Source organism: Pan troglodytes, chromosome 19, assembly GCF_028858775.2.
Source record: "Pan troglodytes isolate AG18354 chromosome 19, NHGRI_mPanTro3-v2.0_pri, whole genome shotgun sequence".
NCBI classification, from domain to species: Eukaryota; Metazoa; Chordata; class Mammalia; order Primates; family Hominidae; genus Pan; species Pan troglodytes.
The window spans coordinates 55067255-55086114 of record NC_072417.2 but is presented as its reverse complement, the minus strand read 5'-3'; the positions used below and the strand labels follow the sequence as shown (position 1 = coordinate 55086114).

The 18860-nt window shown below is 45.4% G+C and overlaps 2 protein-coding genes across 12 annotated transcripts in view; both read right to left on the bottom strand.

The window, feature by feature from the left end:
* FBXW10B (F-box and WD repeat domain containing 10B) overlaps window positions 1-13096 on the bottom strand; it is a 40232-nt gene extending 27136 nt beyond the window's left edge. The window contains 5 exon segments of the mRNA XM_054670458.1: window positions 294-421; window positions 513-713; window positions 2333-2497; window positions 5703-6082; window positions 6084-13096. Coding sequence (XP_054526433.1) covers window positions 294-421; window positions 513-713; window positions 2333-2497; window positions 5703-6082; window positions 6084-6196 — 987 coding nt within the window. The 5' untranslated portion in view covers window positions 6197-13096.
* A 102-nt stretch (window positions 13097-13198) lies between these two features.
* Window positions 13199-18860, bottom strand: part of TRIM16 (tripartite motif containing 16) — a 55102-nt gene continuing 49440 nt past the window's right edge. For all 11 annotated transcript variants that reach the window (XM_063798986.1, XM_063798984.1, XM_024350466.2 and 8 more), the window contains 3 exons: window positions 17754-17919; window positions 16861-16956; window positions 13199-14434 (listed from right to left, as the gene is read on the bottom strand). In XM_063798986.1, coding sequence (XP_063655056.1) covers window positions 13851-14434; window positions 16861-16956; window positions 17754-17919 — 846 coding nt within the window. In that variant the 3' untranslated portion in view covers window positions 13199-13850. The remainder of the gene's footprint in view (window positions 14435-16860; window positions 16957-17753; window positions 17920-18860) is intronic.

Genomic DNA, 18860 nt, shown 5'->3' with positions numbered 1-18860 from the left:
ACTCCCTGGGGGCTGGGGGTTCTCTGCTCTGTGAGGTGTTGGAAAGGCTCTGTCTCTCTGCTCCTGAGCGGTCTCTATCCCTATTGTCCTTGTGAGATGCACTGACAATGAAAGAGTACTCAGTTATTAACAGGAGTTTGGACCAAAAAGAAGGGACCCAGGAAGCCTAAAAGGCCACAAATGTAGAGGAGGAGGCCAGCTAAGGGTTTACTGAAAGGTCCACAGTCATATCAGCCTCAACACGAAAATGAAGCTGGTCTCAGACATTCCCCTTTCAGACTTGCAGGAAGTACCTGCAAGAAGGTAATCTGGTTCTGAATGAAGCCGTGCGCTGACAAGTCCATCTTGACCTGTTGAGCCATGGCGGCCCAGTGCTGGCTCACAGAGGCGCACTTGTTCAGGGTGTGTCTATCCAGCATTCCTGGAAAAAAAAAAAAAGATGGACCTAGAAACCCCAGAACTGGGCCAAGAGGGGAGGTGTCTGGGAAATCCCCTCATACACCCCAGCATACTTAGAATGTACTTGGAGAGGTGGATGGGCAGGTAACGGATGAAGTCTCAGTATTTGCTGAACCCAGAAGACAGGTCTCTGATGTCATCCAGGTCAACCAATAGATTGCAGGGATCGTACCCTGGCTTGGTTATGTCTCCTTTTCCAGAAAACAGCCTATTCATTTCGGAAATACACCGGAGTGAATTCCTCCATGGTTCCTCTAGAGTGAAGCCAGAGAAAGGTACGTGGTTGAGTTGGCTCTGTAGAAACTCCAGGCCGAGAACAAGTCCCCACCAAAAGCTCTCCCACAAAATAAACCTCCTCAGACTCTAACCTTAGGCCACTAGATTTTTGTCATCTCTTCTGCCACTTGAGAATAGAATCTTTTTTTTTTGAGATGGAGTCTCGCTCTGTCGCCCAGGTTGGAGTGTAGTGGCGCGATCTCGGCTCACTGCAAGCTCTGCCTCCCAGGTTCACGCCATTCTCCTGCCTCAGCCTCCTGAGTAGCTGGGACTACAGGAGCCCGCCACCACGCCTGGCTAATTTTTTGTATTTTTTTTTTTTTAGTAGAGGCAGGGTTTCACCATGTTAGCCAGGATGGTCTCGATCTCCTGACCATGTGATCCGCCCGCCTCGGCCTCCCAAAGTGCTGGGATTACAGGCGTGAGCCACTGCAACCGGCCGAGAATAGAATCTTTTGACCCAAATATACATGTACTTTTCAGCTTTTTCAGCCCAAGGAGAAGTCTAGAGTATCAGAGTCTGAAATGATATTGTGCCTGGAATTTTCTTAAAAATACTCCAACAAGAAAAAATTTTAAACAACTTAAGAAAGGGGGGAAAAAGAATGGAATAAAATTGGTAAAGTGTTGATAATTGTTGAAGCCAGTGCTATGTGGGTGGGTGGTTATCATACTGTTCTACATACTTTTGAAATTTGAAATTTTCCATATAAAAGTGTTTTAGAATCTATGCCTTGTATTTCCTACGATATTGTGTTTCCGATGATATTTCATGTATATGTCTTGCTTCAGTTCCCAGCTTAGGAGTGCCTTGAGGTAGGGAACCAAATTCCCCATTAGTTTTTTTCCCTCCTCAAGACTGAATCCAATACTGCAAAAATAGCCATTGGTGGGTTTAATTCTAGAGCTGGCCACCATGCCAGAGCCCAGGGACTAGATGATGGATTGTGGCCCAGAGCAGAGAAAGACTCCAAAGGAAATCATTGATAGTTTCTTTTCTGATCTCTATTTTCAGATGTGTCTTGTGGGCACTGCAGCGGGGAGGTGCAAATATGGGTTTGGGGGCCATATTGATCAATTTAATCCTTGCTCCTCCCCTTACCAGCTGTGAGAATTAGATGGGAAAGTAATGTCAAAGAGCCCAGCACATTGTAGATGCTAAATGAATGTGAGTTCCTCAAATCTGCCATCCCCAGATGCTATCACCCTGCCAGCCCCTCCAGTTCCACTGGGTCTTCCCAATCTCACATTGGTTGCATATTGGCTTTCTTTTTTTTTTCTTTTTTTTTTTTTTGAGACAGTCTCGCTCTGTTGCCCAGGCTGGAGTGCAGTGGCATGATCTCAGCTCATTGCAAGCTCTGCCTCCCGGCTTCACGCCCTTCTGCTGCCTCAGTAGCTGGGACTACAGGTGCCTGCCACTGCGCCCGGCTAATGTTTTTGTATTTTTAGTAGAGACGGGGTTTCACCGTGTTAGCCAAGATGGTCTCGATCTCCTGACCTCATGATCTGCTTGCCTCGGCCTCCCAAAGTGCTGGGATTACAGGCATGAGCCACCGCACCTAGCCCATATTGGCTTTCTTGCTGAAAGTTCACTTACCAGGGTTAGATGCTGCCCCAAGCAAGTGTTCATTTTCTGGGGCTTTGGACAAAGGAAGGGATGTGTGCTGAGTTTTGGCTGTCCAATAGACTTGTGAGGTCGCAGACTTGGAGCTGTGGTCTTTCTCAGGGGAAAAACACACATCTGTGATGTCTTGATTGAGCCCTGAAACACAGAAGACCAAGACAAGGTTGCTCTTGAAGCGGGTGTGTTGAGGAAAATGAGGTGGAGAGAAACTTTTTCATTTTTTCTTCCTTCTTTTAAAGATGTACAGAATGGACCAGAGCAGTTATGTCTGTTTTTATTTGGGGCCTCCAAACTTCTATGCAAAAATCTCAGAAAGCTTCCCGTTAGCTTTTCAGCACACCCCCATTGTAAAATTTCTCGAGTTGTTTATACAAGCAGAGAGAGAGAGAGTCGAGGTCAGGAATTGCAACAGGGAATGCTCTTCGGAAGCTCAAGCTGAATTTTCTTCAATGATAGAAATAACCACCCTTGAGTCAAAATAGAACATTTAACTTTTTTTTGGTTTGTTTGTTTTTGGTTTTTGAGACTGAGTTTTGCTCTTATTGCCCAGGGTGGAGTGCAATGGCTCGGTCTTGGCTCACTGCAACCTCCGCCTCCTGGGTTCAAGTGATTCTCCTGCCTCAGCCTCCCAAGTAGCTGGGATTACAAGTGCATGACACCTGGCTATTTTTTGTATTTTTAGTAGAGATGGGGTTTCGCCATGTTGGCCAGGCTGGTCTCGAACTCCTGACTCCAGGTGATCCACCCGCCTCGGCCTCCAAATGTGCTGGGATTACAAGCGTGAGCCACTGCGCCCAACCAGAACATTTAATTTTTTAAGAGAGAATCTGCTCTAAGAAAAGAGAAGGTTGTTGGCCCGGTGTGATGGCTCATGCCTGTAATCCCAGCACTCTGGGAGGCTGAGGCAGGCGGATCACAAGGTCAGGAGATGGAGACCATCCGGGCTAACACGGTGAAACCCCATCTCTATTAAAAATACAAAAAAAAATTAGCCGGGCGTGGTGGTAGGCACCTGTAGTCCCAGCTACTCGGGAGGCTGAGGCAGGAGAATGGCGTGAACCCGGGAGGCGGAGCTTGCAGCAGTGAGCCAAGATCAGGCCACTGCACTCCAGCCTGGGAAACAGAGTAAGACTCTGTCTCAAAAAAAAAAAAAAAAAAAAAAAAAAAGAAAGTTGCCACAACCTGTAATAGGACTTAACACAACTCCAGTGTAAATAGCCCATTCCTATGGTGAATGGGATGAAGTTTTGGAAGAGCACTGCGGAGCATTGCATCTGTGTGTACAAGCCAGGCCTTCCGCTGCTGGCAGCACTCACTCCAGAGTGGAAAGGGCCCAGGAGGGGATCCTGGTTTTCAGCCCACGTGGTGGGTGACCTAAGCAAAGTCATTCAGATGCCCTGGACTTTGGTCTTCTTATGTAAATATTAAGGATATTAAGTCGGTTGATCTCCAATCTAACTTACTGTTTTTGACACCCTAGGATTCACTGTGTCTTCATTCTATATTATCATTCTTCTATACCCCTGACACACCAAATAAATCAAGTGACATATATTGTGATCTAATTGTGTCCTAGGCCATCCAGCTTTAAAATTCTTTTGGATTCCACTAGTCTACAAATATGACCACCTGTCAGGTCGCACTGGTGACAGGAATTACACACCTTCAAGAGCTAAAACTCCACAACACCTCCATGTGACCACCCCCTCCCAGCTTTCTCCCACCTCTGCTTAAATCTGAGCTTCCCCATGTTGGACCTTCCACTCCTGGACCCCTCCAAAGCTCAATTCTCTTGCCTCCTGATACAGTTTGGATATTTGTCCCCTCCAAATCTCATGTTGAAATGTGATCCCCAATGCTGGAAGTGAGGCTTGATGGGAGGCTTTTGGGTCATGGGGGCAGATTCCTCATGAATGGCTTGGTGCTCTTCCCACAGTAATGAGTGAGTTCTCGCTCTATTAATATAGTTCGAGCAAGAGCTGGCTGTTTAAAAGAAACTGACACCCCTCCCCTTCTCTTGCTACTTCTCTTGCCTCATGATACGTTGATTTCCCTTGCATTCCACCATAAGTGGAAGCTTCCTGAAGCCCTCACCAGAAAGAGATGCTGGTGCCATGCTTCTGGTACAGTCTTCAGAACTGTGAGCCAAATAAAACTCTTTTCCTTAGAAATTTCCTTATAAATTACTTAGCCTCAGGTATTCCTTTATAGCAAAGCAAAACAGACATCACCCTTATTGTTTCTTCTGCTTCCCTGAACTATCTGGCCAAACACTTCCAAGATTCTCCAACACCCTAGGCCTGTGATTCTCAAAGACAGATCCCCAGACCAGCAACATCAGCACTAGCTGGAAACTCGTTAGAAATACAGAATCCCTGGTCGAGTGCAGTGGCTCACGCCTGTAATCCCAGCACTTTGGGAGGCCGAGGCAGGCGGATCACGAGGTCAGGAGTCCGAGACCAGCCTGGCCAGCATGGTGAAACCCCGTCTCTACTAAAAAATGCAAAAAAATTAGGACATAGTGGCACACACCTGTAGTCCCAGCTACTTGGGAGGCTGAGGCAGGAGAATTGCTTGAACCCAGCAGGTGGAGGTTTCAGTGAGCCAAGATCGCACCACTGCACTCCAGCCTGGGTGACAGAGCAAGACTCCATCTCAAAAAAAAAAGAAAAGGAATACAGAATCCTGGGCCCACCTCAGACCTGCTGAGTCCGAAGTTCTGGGGGAGGAGCTTGTTTTAACAGGTCCTGCTGGAGATCCTGATACAAGCCACAGCTGGAGAACTACCACCCTAGACTTATTTGGCCCTTAAGCTATCTCCAGCCTTGGAGAAACTCTACTTTAAGGTTTCATTTCGTGGATAAGCAAGGAGCATGGTAGAGTGAATGAAAAAAAAAAAAAAAAAGCCCTAAGTTTTGACTTCTTGGTCTGGTTTCTGTGCAGGGCAGCTGAAGAGAAAAACAAAAGCTTCCCCTTTACAACCCTCTCAAGCTCAGTCCAATCCCTAAAGCAGGAACGACACCAGCATTAAGGGGTCAGGGGCAGGGACCAGCCATTTCTGGGCCTATGAAATGCAGAAATCCATGATAAATGCTTGTGAGTTAAAAGTTGTGTACTTCCTCCTGCATTGATCATTTTCAAGAAGGAAGTTACACTCAGTCATTTCTCCTTTGGTAAACAGGATCGGGTGTCAGGACGACGTGTCAGTTCAAAAAACCTATGCTGCATTCTGTGCAATCTCTGTCTACCTATGTTGCCTACAACTGCAGTTCCTTACAGATTTCTGAAGCCTTGCCTTCTGGTCTTCGGGGGCCCTCTAGTCTCTGCCTGTGGCCTTGTTTACCTGAGATATTGTTCTCCTCTCTCAGAAACAGGACTCTGATCACATTGGCAGCAGTGAGCAGTAATTTGGGGTTGCACATCTGCAGCAGTAAGAGAGTATAATTCGCCTTGATCCACTGGGTGCTGTTCGCAAACCAGTACAAGATCTCTTTCATCTTCCGTTCTACTGTTTTATCCAACATTTGGTTCAAGAAGGACTTCACAACTTTCCCCTCTTTCTTGCTGAGGTCGATCCGGGACCTGTTATAGATGAAATCCTTTCCCTGTGTGGTCTGAAGGATATTTTGGAAATAGTGTAACAAATATAAGCTATTTAACTGCTTCAGAATGCCAACTAGAAACCTCCTCTGTGATATGTCATTGATCCTGCAGGACCACTCTGGTAGAGAAGATCTTCCAGGCTAAGACACACTTCCGGCATAGAGGGATGGAATCGGTTCCCTTCTCACAACGAAAATAGGGGGCATTCTTGAGCCTTGATTCCAGGTTTTCCATGATCCTAAGATAACCAGTTCATTTTAGCCCTGCCCACTTGCAACGGCAACACCACCAAACACTAGAGGAACGGGGGGAAATGAATAAATACCCTAGTTGTGCCTTTTCTATTACAAACGTCTCCCAGAGCAAAAGTAAATGGCTGCCATGGATGGAAAGCGTATCTCTCTCAGTAACTGCCAGTAGAAGTCTGGCTTTTTGTCCAGACCTCCTTGGAAACATGGCTTTACCGTAAATCTCCTAAACCTGGCACTGCTTTATGTGGAGGCAGTTGCTGTATATTCTGAAAGAGCTGGTCATCTCATTTCTAGAACAACAAGAATACTGTTAGTCAAATTTAAGTAATATGTGGACTATTACTGGTATTGCGCTTTAATTATTGTTGTTATATATGGCTTCTGAATATTCATGAATATAAAATAAGATGCAAACTTCTTATGTTTATATCTGTTCAGTTACAAAGTGGCTATCCCAATGATGCTAAATATGTTTATATTCATTTTCTTAAGTCATCATCAAAGTAAAACCAGAAATGTTTAATGTAAATTTAAGTTATTTAACTGCTTCACAATACTAACCAGAAATCTCACTGTAGTCAAAGTGCCCAGGCAAAACATATTGGGCAGCTCACAGAAAGAGTTTCAAAGTCATGCTGAGATAATTCTCCTACTTCAGGTAAGACTCGGTTCAAACATTGACTCTGGTACTTAGGAGCTATATGGTCTTGAGCAAGCAACCTGTCCTCTCTGAGCCTCAGTGTCTCCATCCTAGTTATGAGGATGGAGAAGATAAAGGTGGGTAATAAAAATGATAACTACCTTCTAAGATTGCATTAAATATATGAGATCAGTTGTTGCTGCTATTGTTACTGTTACTAAGTATTATTACCCTAGATAAAATCAAAAGGTTTGCAATATTGTGTGCCTTTCTAATGCCCATGTTGAAAGATCAGGCACAACCAGAGAAAGGTAATGGAGTCCATCGCTGGGGTTTTGTTGGCAATGGCAGTCACATACTAGGGTCAGAATGGGGAAGAGGAATCAGGTTAAGAATGAGATCAGTTCTCACAGCTCAACCTCTTCTGTCTGAAGAGGAATCTGGAGAAAAGGCATGAGTAGATTAATATTTAATTAATCGGGAAGGCCAGACAAAGGAGGGTGGCAAAGAGAAGGGAGGCCCGAAGCAGACTCTTTGGATCTGTAAGGCGGGCACATTACCCTAAGAAGTGCTGCAAGCTAAAAGTAGCTCTTTTTTTTTTCGTAATTAACTTGTTTATTTATAATTGACAGATTATAAATAGCTTGTTTTTAAAGATTTAAATAAATTAGGATTTTAATCTATGAGGCTGACATTCTTCAAGGAAGCATTTTTTTTTTTTTTTGGAGGCAGAGTCTCACTCTATCCCCCAGGCTGGAGGGCAGTGGTGGCATCTCGGTTCACTGCAACCTCTGCTTCCCGGGTTAAAGTGATTCTCCTGCCTCAGCCTCCCGAGTAGCTGGGATTACAGGCATGGGCCACCATGCCCAGCTGAGTTTTATATTTTTAGTAGAGACGAGGTTTTGCCATGTTGGCCAGGCTGGTCTTAAACTCCTGACCTCAAGTGATCCGCCCGCCTCAGCCTCCCAAAGTGCTGGGATTACAGCGTGAGCCACCACCCCAGGTCAAGGAAGCAGTTTTAATCACCCAACTCAGTCTTTATTTCACATTTCAGGGCCACAAACTTGGGAGTCAGAGAGAGAGACTAGGTTTCAGACATGAGTCGTATCCCCTCTCCCTCAACACTGCACACACACGGTTCTCCTCAAACACCTGTGGACCATAGTATGTTGTTGCCCCTTGGCACCTCCTTTTCTAAACAGCTTCTTTGAGAAGATGACAACGGGCTGCCTCCTGAGAATAGAGGGACAAGGGGTGCTCCAGAGCAAGTGAGTGCGAGAGGGCAGCGCCTCACTCCCTTCCTCCCTGCCTCCTGCTGGCCTGCACCTTTCAGAGGTTGGGCCATACACCCGACTTTGGGGGGAAGTTGAAGCCATTTGGGATCTGATGTTACAGTTAAAAATGTGGCCTTAGGCCAGGCGCAGTGGCTCATGCCTGTAATCCCAGCACTTTGGGAGGCTGAGGCAGGCGGATCACGAGGTCAGGAGATCGAGACCATCCTGGCTAACACGGTGAAACCCCGTCTCTACTAAAAAAAAAAATACAAAAAATTAGCCGGGTGTGGTGGCGGGCGCCTGTAGTTCCAGCTACTCGGGAGGCTGAGGCAGGAGAATTGCGTGAACCCAGGAGGTGGAGCTTGCAGTGAGCGGAGATGTGCCACTGCACTCCAGCCTGGGCGAGAGAGCGAGACTCTGTCTCAAAAAAAAAAAAAAAAAAAGTGACCTTGGCACAGGGCAGGGTAGATGGGCCAGATGGGTTAGGCCAATGCGGGGACATGGTGCCAGTGGTACTCAAACAGGCAGGTGGGCAAATAGGCCTCATCAGACCGACTCGCAGGAGTCCAGCGGGGGAGAGCACTTCTCCGAGGAAGGCTATAGGATGCAAAGGACATCTGCGACCTCTCAAGTATTCAGGCTACGAGCAGCCTGGAGGCTTCATGCCAGTCCCCTATCTTTCCTTTCTGCCCTGTTTTATTCATGATCCCGATAAAACCTCCTCAGCACACAACCCTAAATCTGCACTTGCTTTTCCTGCCTTCCCACATAATATGGAGAAGCTTGGAAGGTGCGGCCGCTGCTGGGCCAGATAGAGGACAATGTGTCACACCCATCCGGCTCTGATGTCACACTTGACACTGCACCAGAGGACCTGAGCCTCTGCTGGCTCCAGCCCAGCCCCTTTGCCTTCCCCTACTGCCACCTGGCCTGGCCAGCCAGCAGGGACTCGGGAAAGCATACAGGTTTCAGAGTAGGAGGGCAAGGAATGAACTGGGCTCTGCCACGGAGCAGCTTCATATGCCTGAATAATTCACTTGCTAGTCTCAGCCTGCTCCTCTTCCATGAAGTAGAGACCACGGTCCTACCTAGCTCATAGGTGGCTGTCGGGGTCAAATGAGTAGACTTTTACACCACGTGAGGAGCTAACAAGTATTATTAGTATCATTAGGGAATGTGGAAAAAGTGTGATATCTCATCTCTCGCCTTCCCATCATGTGGTATTACACTTGTTGGAAGTTGAATTTTAAAAAGCTTGGCCGGGCGCGGTGGTTCACGCTTGTAATCCCAGCACTTTGGGAGGCCGAGGTGGGCGGCTCATGAGGTCAGGAGATCGAGACCATCCTGGCTAACACGGTGAAACCCCGTCTCTACCAAAAAATACAAAAAATTAGCTGGGCGTGGTGGTGGGTGCCTGTAGTCCCAGCTACTCAGGAGGCTGAGGCAGGAGAATGGCGAGAACCCGGGAGGCGGAGCTTGCAGTGAGCCGAGACAGCGCCACTGCACTCCAGCCTAGGCGACAGAGTGAGACTCCGTCTCAAAAAAAAAAGAAAAAAAAATTTAAAAAGCTTTTGTTCATGAGAAACCAGCGCATGCACATATATACACACTTTCTTTCAGGTGATCATCAGGGTCACTACTTAAGTTATTAATGTGGGGGAAAGGTTTTTCACCTAAAATGACTGACCACTGCTATATTGAGCCTTGGTCCTTATGAAATGATCTGTTCTCCCTCCTTTTCCAGTACTTGGACTACTTCCTTCTGGGAGACAGTGGGATTTTCCCAACAAGACTACAGAGCAAGCCAGAAATAGAGAGTAAAAACTAGGCACATTCCAGCAAGGCAGGGATGGCCAACACTCTACCTGAGCCATGCACAGTCTGTGCCCTGCATGGACATATTGGGGGCATATCAACAGCAGGTTGCCCTGCAAGGGCCTCCTCCCCAGCTGCCAAGATGTCTAATCACAGGTGCAGAGGGAGGGAGTCGGTGCTGAAATCTGAGGAAGCCAGGAGAAGCAGGAAATACATGCACTACCTTTTCTTCCATCTTTCATCTGGGGCTGGAGTGGTGGCCCCTGGAATAGAGGCAGTGGCTGCAGAGATGGGGGGAAACCAGGGAGTAGGTCACTCAAGGACACAAGACAGAAGCCAGTCCTTAAAGATGGCCTGCGAAAACGCAGCAGCACCCTAGGACACAGAGTGAGAAACCTGTTTCATACATCACCTTGTCTATTATTGTCTTGAAGAGCAGATTCCTATTTAGCTCTTCACATATGAACAGTTTTACTTCAGTTTAAATCCCCTTCTTGTGATCAAATGACACAGCTAGTTAGTTTCTGGGTTACTCTTTCTTAGCGTCTAGCACAGCAGCTTGCACATTATAAGTGCCACGTATATTTAGTCTACTTAATTTAGGGACATCATTCCAAAAACATGCTGAGCCAGACTGAGGGGATAAGAGCTCCGTGATTGGGCCAATCCCGTTATGTCATCATTTCATCATGCCTCTTGGGAGAAAGTGGGAATTTACTTATAATTCATAAGATACTCAGAAAGGAATGCTATATACACTCAGATTTCAAAAAGTTGAGACAAGAATAAATTATGGACATGGTGGTTAAAGTTACATTCTGACTCTGCAATTACAAATGTTCTGGTAATGGAGCAGAACCATGTGGCACCAAAGTGAGCTCTTGGTGAATTCAGATTTTTGTTCAGTGTTTTTTTTTTTTTTTTTTTTTTGTAAGTCTACATAATGGAAGAAAAGATAAGGATGGGTGAATACAAAAGAGTGGCATACACACAGCTAAGGAAAATGCCAGAGTATAAAATAAACCCTTGTTCTATTTTTTTTCTATTTGTTTTAGTCATTTTTCAGTTTTTAGACCAAGAAAAAGAAAAAAGATGTGCCCACTGCTTGAGGCAGTGACAGAAGGCAAATATGCCCAACTCTTTTTTTTTTTTTTTTGAGATGGAGTCTTGCTCTGTCACCCAGGCTGGAGTGCAGTTGTGCAATCTCGGCTCACTGCAACCTCTGCCTCCGGGTTCATGCAATTCTCCTGCCTCAGCCTCCTGAGTAGTTGGGATTACAGGCACGCACCACCATGCCCAGCTAATTTTTTTCTATTTTCAGTAGAGACGGAGTTTCACCATGTTGGTCAGGCTGCTCTCGAACTCCTGACCTGATGATCCACCCGCCTTGGCCTCCCAAAGTGCTGGGATTACAGGCATGAGCCACTGCGCCCGGCCCAAATATGCCCAACTCTTAATTCTGCTTTGCTCTTTCATATCAAGAAGAAAGGTCTTGAACTTGAAAGCTAATAGACAAAAAGTTAACAGGAAAATGAAGTTCAAGACAAGTAAAGAGACACCTAAATGGTTCCCTTTATATGAGCTCAAGTATTCTGGTCTAAGTAAATTACATTTCAGGAATCTGACACAACTTAATGACATGACTGCAAATCAGGTGGGAATCTTTGAGAAACTAGGGAGAATGAGAGAGGACGGTGTCTTAGTCCCATTGTGTTGCTATAAAGGAATACCTGAAGCTGGGTAATTTATGAAGAAAAGAAATTGATTTGTCTCATGGTTATGCAGGCCATACAAGAAGCATGGTGTCGTCATGGCCATTCATGAGGGATCCAACCCATTATCCAAACACCTCCCACCCAGCTCCACCTCCAACATGGGAGATCAAATTTCTGCATAAGATTTGGAGGGGACAAATATCCAAATTGTATCGAATGCAGACAGGCATCTCGATTTTTTTAAAAATAAAAATAAGATAGATTCTGGAAACAACAGACTGGTAAACATGGTATTAACCCACAGCAGAAATCTAAAGTGGTTTATCAAATATTTTGTGAACATTTAGAAAAGAAAATGACCATGACCAAGCACCAACAACCCGCAGGGATTCAATAAAATAAGGCAGTCCAAGCTGATCCCAATTTGTCTTGAGCTCATTATTAGACAGATAGATCAAAGAAGTTCAGACATAGCATATCTTTTTTTTTTTTTTTCTTGCTCTGTCGCCCCGGCTGGAGTGCAGCGGCACGATCTCGGCTCACTTCAACCTCCGCCTCCTGGTTTCAAGCAATTCTCCAGCCTCAGCCTTCTGAGTAGCTGGGATCGCAGGCACGTGTCACCATGGCCGGCTAATTTTTGTATTTTTAGTAGAGTCAGGGTTTCACCACGTTGGCCAGGCTGGTGTCGAACTTCTGACTTCAGGTGATCCTCCTGCTTCAGCGTCCCAAAGTGCTGGGATTACAGGCATGAGCCCCCACACCCAGCCTAAACATAGTATATCTTGATTTCTGCCACTGAAAATGTCTTTCACCATGTTCAGTGGATAAAGGTGAAAAAGGTGGGGCTACATTATTGCACAGTTCCACCCGTGCATAATTTGCATGTAATTAAACCTAGAAGCTACTGACTGAGTGCCACAAGATTCTAGATTTGGTCCTAATCTCCTCGACATATTTATCAACAAGGATAAGACTTAAGAAGAAAGGGTTATGGCCGGGCGGGGTGGCTCACGCCTGTAATCCCAGCACTTTGGGAGGCCGAGACAGGCAGATCACAAGGTCAGGAGATCGAGACCATCCTGGCTAACACGGTGAAACCCCGCCTCTACTAAAAATACAAAAAATTAGCCGGGCGTGGTGGTGGGCGCCTGTAGTCCCAGCTACTCGGGAAGCTGAGGCAGGAGAATGGCGTGAACCTGGGAGGCGGAGCTTGCAGTGAGCCGAGATTGTGCCACTGCACTCCAGCCTGCGCAACAGAGCGAGACTCCGTCTCAAAAAAAAAATAAAATAAAATAAAATAAAGGAAGGCAATATGATGTGGTGGTTAAAAGTCCAGTGTCATTCTACCCACACTTGAATCCCAGCTCTGCCCCTCACTCACCATGTGACCAGAGTGACCTTGAACAAATTAGCTAACTGCCCCGGACCGCAGTTTCTCCATCTGCAAAATAAGGATGATATAAGCATCTACCCAATGGGTGTTCTGTGAGGACTGAGTTAATGTGCAGGAAGCACAAGAACGGTATCTGGCACATAGGAAATACGCAAGTTAGCAATTTATTATGATAACTCTGCAATCTTTTCAGCCACTCTTTAAGGTTCCTGGTCATCCATTCTGGGCACAGTGTGATATTTACCTGAACAGAGAGGAGAATGGCACTAGAAGATGAGGGAGATTTGGTGCCTAAAAATTACTACAAACAGGCAGGGCGCAGTGGCTCACGCATTAATCCCAGCACTTTGGGAGGCCGAGGTGGGTGCATCACGAGGTCAGGAGTTTGAGATCTGCCTGGCCAACATGGTGAAACCCCATCTCTACTAAAAATACAAAACATTAGCTGGGTGTGGTGGCAGGCACCTGTAATCCCAGCTACTCGGGAGGCTGAGGCAGGAGAATTGCTTGAACTCGGGAGGCGGAGCTTGCAGTGAGCCAAGATCGCGCCACTGCACTCCAGCCTGGGCAACAGTGCGAGACTCCGTCTCAAAAAAAAAAAAAAAAAAGAATTACTGCAAACACATAGAGAACAGCACCATATGGAGCAAAAGAGAGCAGCTGGAGAATGTTTTCATTCAGAGACCCCATAGGATTTCAAAAGCCAGCTACCATCAGCAGTTATTTCTGCCCCCAAATCACCCTAAAATGCAAATCCCATCACTGTAGCTGGCAAAGGTCTGGGATATGGCTCCTGGAGTCTAGGGAGCAGTCCCCACCAAGGACGGTGCTGGCTTCTCGGGTTCCTCTCCCAGATCTACAATCCGGATGGCGTTTTCCTTCTTGGAAAGCCAAAAGGCAGCATAGACTGGTTCTGAAAACTTGCAGGCAAACTTGTGAACCAGAGTCATGGTATCATACTCTACGCCATAGAAGGAAAGGATCCCTCCCGGGAAGTCGATATAGACCCCGAGCCTCCGGAAAGGGCCGGCTTTGAGTGGGGTCTCCATGTCACTGTACCAGGCTGTGAACTCCTTCCCGTTCCATTGGAGGCTCCAGGAGAAGTTGTTTCCGGAAATGCAACTGTTGCGCTCCTCCCCTTTCCGGTCGATGCCTTTGCAGGTCAGGCCAACATAGGTGCCTGCCCCGAAGATCTCCACCTCAAAATAGTACCTGTGCAGGTACAGACTCTGCTGGGACAGCACCTGCCGCCAGTGCAGGAACCTGCTGGGGAGGTCCGGGTAGGGATGCTCCCAGGGCGTGGTGTTGGTGACCTTGCGGTTCTCCTCCTGCAGCCGGAGATACTTGTGTGCTGTGTCCGGGTCGAACGTGATGTCATACGCATCTGAGGAGACACAGAAGGCAGGAGAGTGGTTCAGGAACTGACAGCTGATTCAGACAGAATGCTTTAAACCCAGCTGGGCTCCAAAGCACATATGAGAAAACATCCATTTCTCTGTTCTCTATTTACCCAGGCTGCTGTTTCCCTAGGAAATGAGGTGAGTGAAGACCAGAAAACAGAGAGCACAAATCATCTACTCCCTTCCCTTATGAAGCTCAAATTGCTTGACATTGATGATATTATTTGATGAACCAAATCAAGAAATATATTAATTTACTTATTCATGCATTCATTCATTCATTCATTCAACAAACATGTATTGAATGCCTGGCATTATCCTACCCAGTGTTGGCAAGTGTTTGGGGAAGTAGGTACTCCTATACCCACATTTGATCCATTAATTCATTTTTTAAAATATTTGACCAACATCTTAAAAATGAATGAATGGATCAAATGGAGCATGAAGAACTCTCAAACACGCCCTCATATTCTCCTCCCACTCCCAAAGAATAATAGGGTCTCATGCACCCCATTGCTCAAGTCAAGCTCTATGTCATTTCTGACATTTGTTTTGCCCTCATCCTCTTCCCCTATCCTCACTACACACACAGGAAGCAGTAACTCCTACGGATTCTACCACTTCTCTCCAGCCCCCTGCTTTACCCCCGACCTAAGCCACCAGTCATCTCACTCAGACTAGTTCAGCGGGTTTCTGACTGGTCGTTCGCTGTTCTCTCTTGCCCCCTTCAAGACCTTCTCCACAACAGAGCCATGCTGCTTGTTTCCAGCTGTAGCCTGAGGCCAGTCGTGTTATTCTAGCTTAAAACCCTTTCATGGTGCCCCTTGCTCTTACGATAAAGCAGCAACCCCTTGCCCTGGCCTACCAGGCCCCGCGTCCCTGGTCCTTTCCTGTGTCTCTGACTCTCTCCCTTGATTACTACATTTCCACCGTGCGGACCTTAGACCTACTCAACACTCAATCCTCTTTGAGCCTTTGGTACAGCCTGTTCCCTCCGAGATGTGATCATGCCCTACTCTGAGTCTGGTGATTCCTACCAATCCATTCAGGCTACAACTGAGAGTTCATGTCCTCGAAGAGGCCCTTTGTGACTCTAACTCACTCTCTCTCAGAGCACCATGGCGTTTTAAACTTGGCACCCCTCTCCATTTGTAATAATATATATTCATGTGAGTGTTTGTTTCCTGCTTGTCCTCCCTCTAATCTGTGAGCTTCACATTTTGCATGGGATTCTTCTCTAGCTCAGAGAAGATGCTCAGTATATACTTGCCAAATGAATTAGCATATTAAAGGCTATTAAAACAATCCCATAATTAAAAAAGTTCTCACTGGTGCAGAGGCTTATGCCAACACTTTGGGAAGCTGAGATGGGAGAATCACTTGAGGCCAATAGTTTGAGACCAGCCTGGGCAACACAGCAAGACTCCATCTCTACAATTGTTTAAAAAAATTTTTTTTAATTAGCCAGATGTGGTGGCATGCACCTGTGGTCCCAGCTACTCAGGAGACTGAGGGAGGAGGACTGCTTGAGTGTGGGAGGTCAAGCCTGCAGTGAGCCATGATCAAGCCACTGTACCCCAGTCTGGGCAACAGAGACCCTGTCTCAAAAAATATACATACATACATATATATATGTCTACATGTGTATATATATGTAAACATACAAAATATGTGTTTAGTGACTGTTTATGTCAATTAACAGAAGGCTATTACTAGTTAAGTTCTTGAGGAATCAAAAGCTACACGTGGATGTTCAACAATACGAGGGATTGGTATCCCAACCCCTACATTGTTCAAGGGTCAACTGTGCAGTGTTTTAAAAATGCTAATGGACCAAGTCAATAACACTTAATGATAGGTCAATGAGTTATGCAATTCTGGCCAAGTCATACATAGAAATGAATCACTTGGTAACTAGCCAGGACTCTTCAAAGTGCTATGGTCATGAAACACAAGGATTGAAAGACTGATCCAGACTGAAGGAGACTAAGAAGACATGGAAACATCTGTGACCTTGGATTGGACTTTGGGCCAGAAAAAAAGGGCATTGATGAAAGACTTGGTGAAAGCTGAATAAATTCTGTAGATTAGTTGATAGCATTGTAGCAATGTTATTCCCTGGTTTTGATCAATGTATTGTAGTTATGTAATGTGTTAACATTAGGAGAAACTGAGTGAAAGATATATGGGAATTCTTTGTCTTATTTCTGTAATATTTTTGTAAGTTTCATATTATTTCAAAATGAAAAGTTAAAAAAACTGTTTAAATTAAATTTTAAGAAATGTATCATTTAGAGATAGATATGAAGTTGCAAGAACCTGAAACCTAGATGAGAGATGGCAGTTCTGACTTAGCAAAGCACTGCACTGATATCAACAACTGGAGAAGGGGGTGCCGTTCACAACTTACATTGGAGGAACTGTTCCCTGGTGGTGGGCTCAGGTTTGGAAGTCCAATATTTGTGCTGAACAACGGCAGACACTTGAGTTCTGATGTCATACTCCTCTAGAAAATCAAGAGAGTTGTGAATGCACACCTGTCCAGGTGGTCAGGAGAATCTGCAAATCAGGACTTCCCAGCCACCCTTCCCTGGGCTTCCTGGGGAAAGAAGGGGCTGAAGCCTGGTAATGTTTCACAGAAATACGCTCAATAGACTACATTTCTTTCATAGGTAAGGCATAAACCACTGAAAAAGTGATCCAGACCATCTTGGATTTAACTTAAAAAGTATAGGCATCAGCAACCTGGGAAGCTAGTCACAGAAATGCCAGCCGATCGCATAATATAAGCATGACTAAGTGTCCTTCTCTGGGTCTCAATTGTAAAAGAAAATCATCGAGATGAGAGTCCATTAGTAACATACCCTGTCTGAAGCATGGCTTTGAAAATGAGACATTCGGCTGGGCACGGTGGCTCACACCTGTAATCCCAGCACTTTGGGAGGCTGAGGTGGGCAGATCATTTGAGGTCAGGAGTTCGAGACCAGCCTGACCAACATGGTGAAACCCCGTCTCTACTAAAAATACAAAAATTAGCCAGGTGCCTGTAATCTCAGCTACTAGGGAGGCTGAGGAAGAAGAATCTCTTGAACCCGGGAGGCAGAGGTTGCAGTGAGCTGAGATTGCGCCATTGCACTCCAGCCTGGGTGACACAGCAAGACTGTCTCACAAAAAAAAAAAAAAAAGAAAGAAAATGAAACATTCCCCTGATTTCATCCTCCCTTCCCTGACTCTCTCTCACCTTCCTATCATCTACTGCTAGAGACACACTCACTATAGTCCATGGCCCAGAATGCGTCTCACCTTCCTTGGAAAACTCCTGGAGCTTTTTCTTATAGTTCTCCAGCAACTGGATTAAGTGTACAGTGGATTCCGTGATAACTTTGCGGATGCCCGAGAGTTTATCCTTCAGCCCTATGTAAACACTAGGGAAGGTGATGTCTTCAGTGTTCTTAAACTTGCAGTACTCCTGCAGAAAAGGAAACAGCAGAACTTGCTGTGGTTTCTGTATTTCTAAACTCGGGCTTCTCTCCTCATTAAGTCACTTTTTGCATCTGTAAAATGGGCTGACGGTAATGTGTCCTTCACAAAGAAAGTACATGTAAAGTGTCAAGCTCAGGGTCTAACAAAATAGAAAGCACTTCTCTAGCTGCTAGACCCTCAGAATAAGTGGGATTTTAAAAAAAACAAGTGAGAACGTGGGATTTTAAAAATCAAGATGTACTAGATGGCCATGAACAGCTCCAATACACAGTCCAGACTGGGGACCAAAAAATAAAGAACATTCTTGCTTTGTTCATTCCGTCAGTACTTGTTTTTTGACAATTTAAACACAAGCCATGGTAGAAAATGGAGGAGCTCTCAGGCAGGAGTGCTGCCTCTTCCTTGTCAGTTTCATCCAATGCATAAATTTCTGTAATTCTTGTACCTTGCTTTAGTATTTGGAAAGTGTTTTCACACTGATAATCACATAGTTTCATGTAAGTTTTGAAATAATGTGTGATCAGGAAAGATGCTTTCAGATATAACACAGTATCAAACTTCAGCTGCAACTGAAGCATTAAAAAGCAGACCAGGTACAGCAGAAAACATAGCAATGAAAACAATTGTATGAAAATGATTAGATAGAGCCATGGAAATCAAAACCAGAGAATTGATAGAGAAAAGGGTAATTCAACATTTTAATGCTATATACTGTACATGACAAAAGTAGCATTTTAAATCAGTGGGAGAAAGGATAAGTTATTTGGATAAGTTATTCAATAAATCTTGTTTTGAATGCCTAACCAAAAATTTGGGGGGAAATGTTATCTTTTGCCAAAATAAATAAATATCTTTTTTTTTTTTTTTTTTTTTTTTTTTTTTGAGACATAGTCTTGCTTTGTCACCCAGGCTGGAGTGCAATGGCGC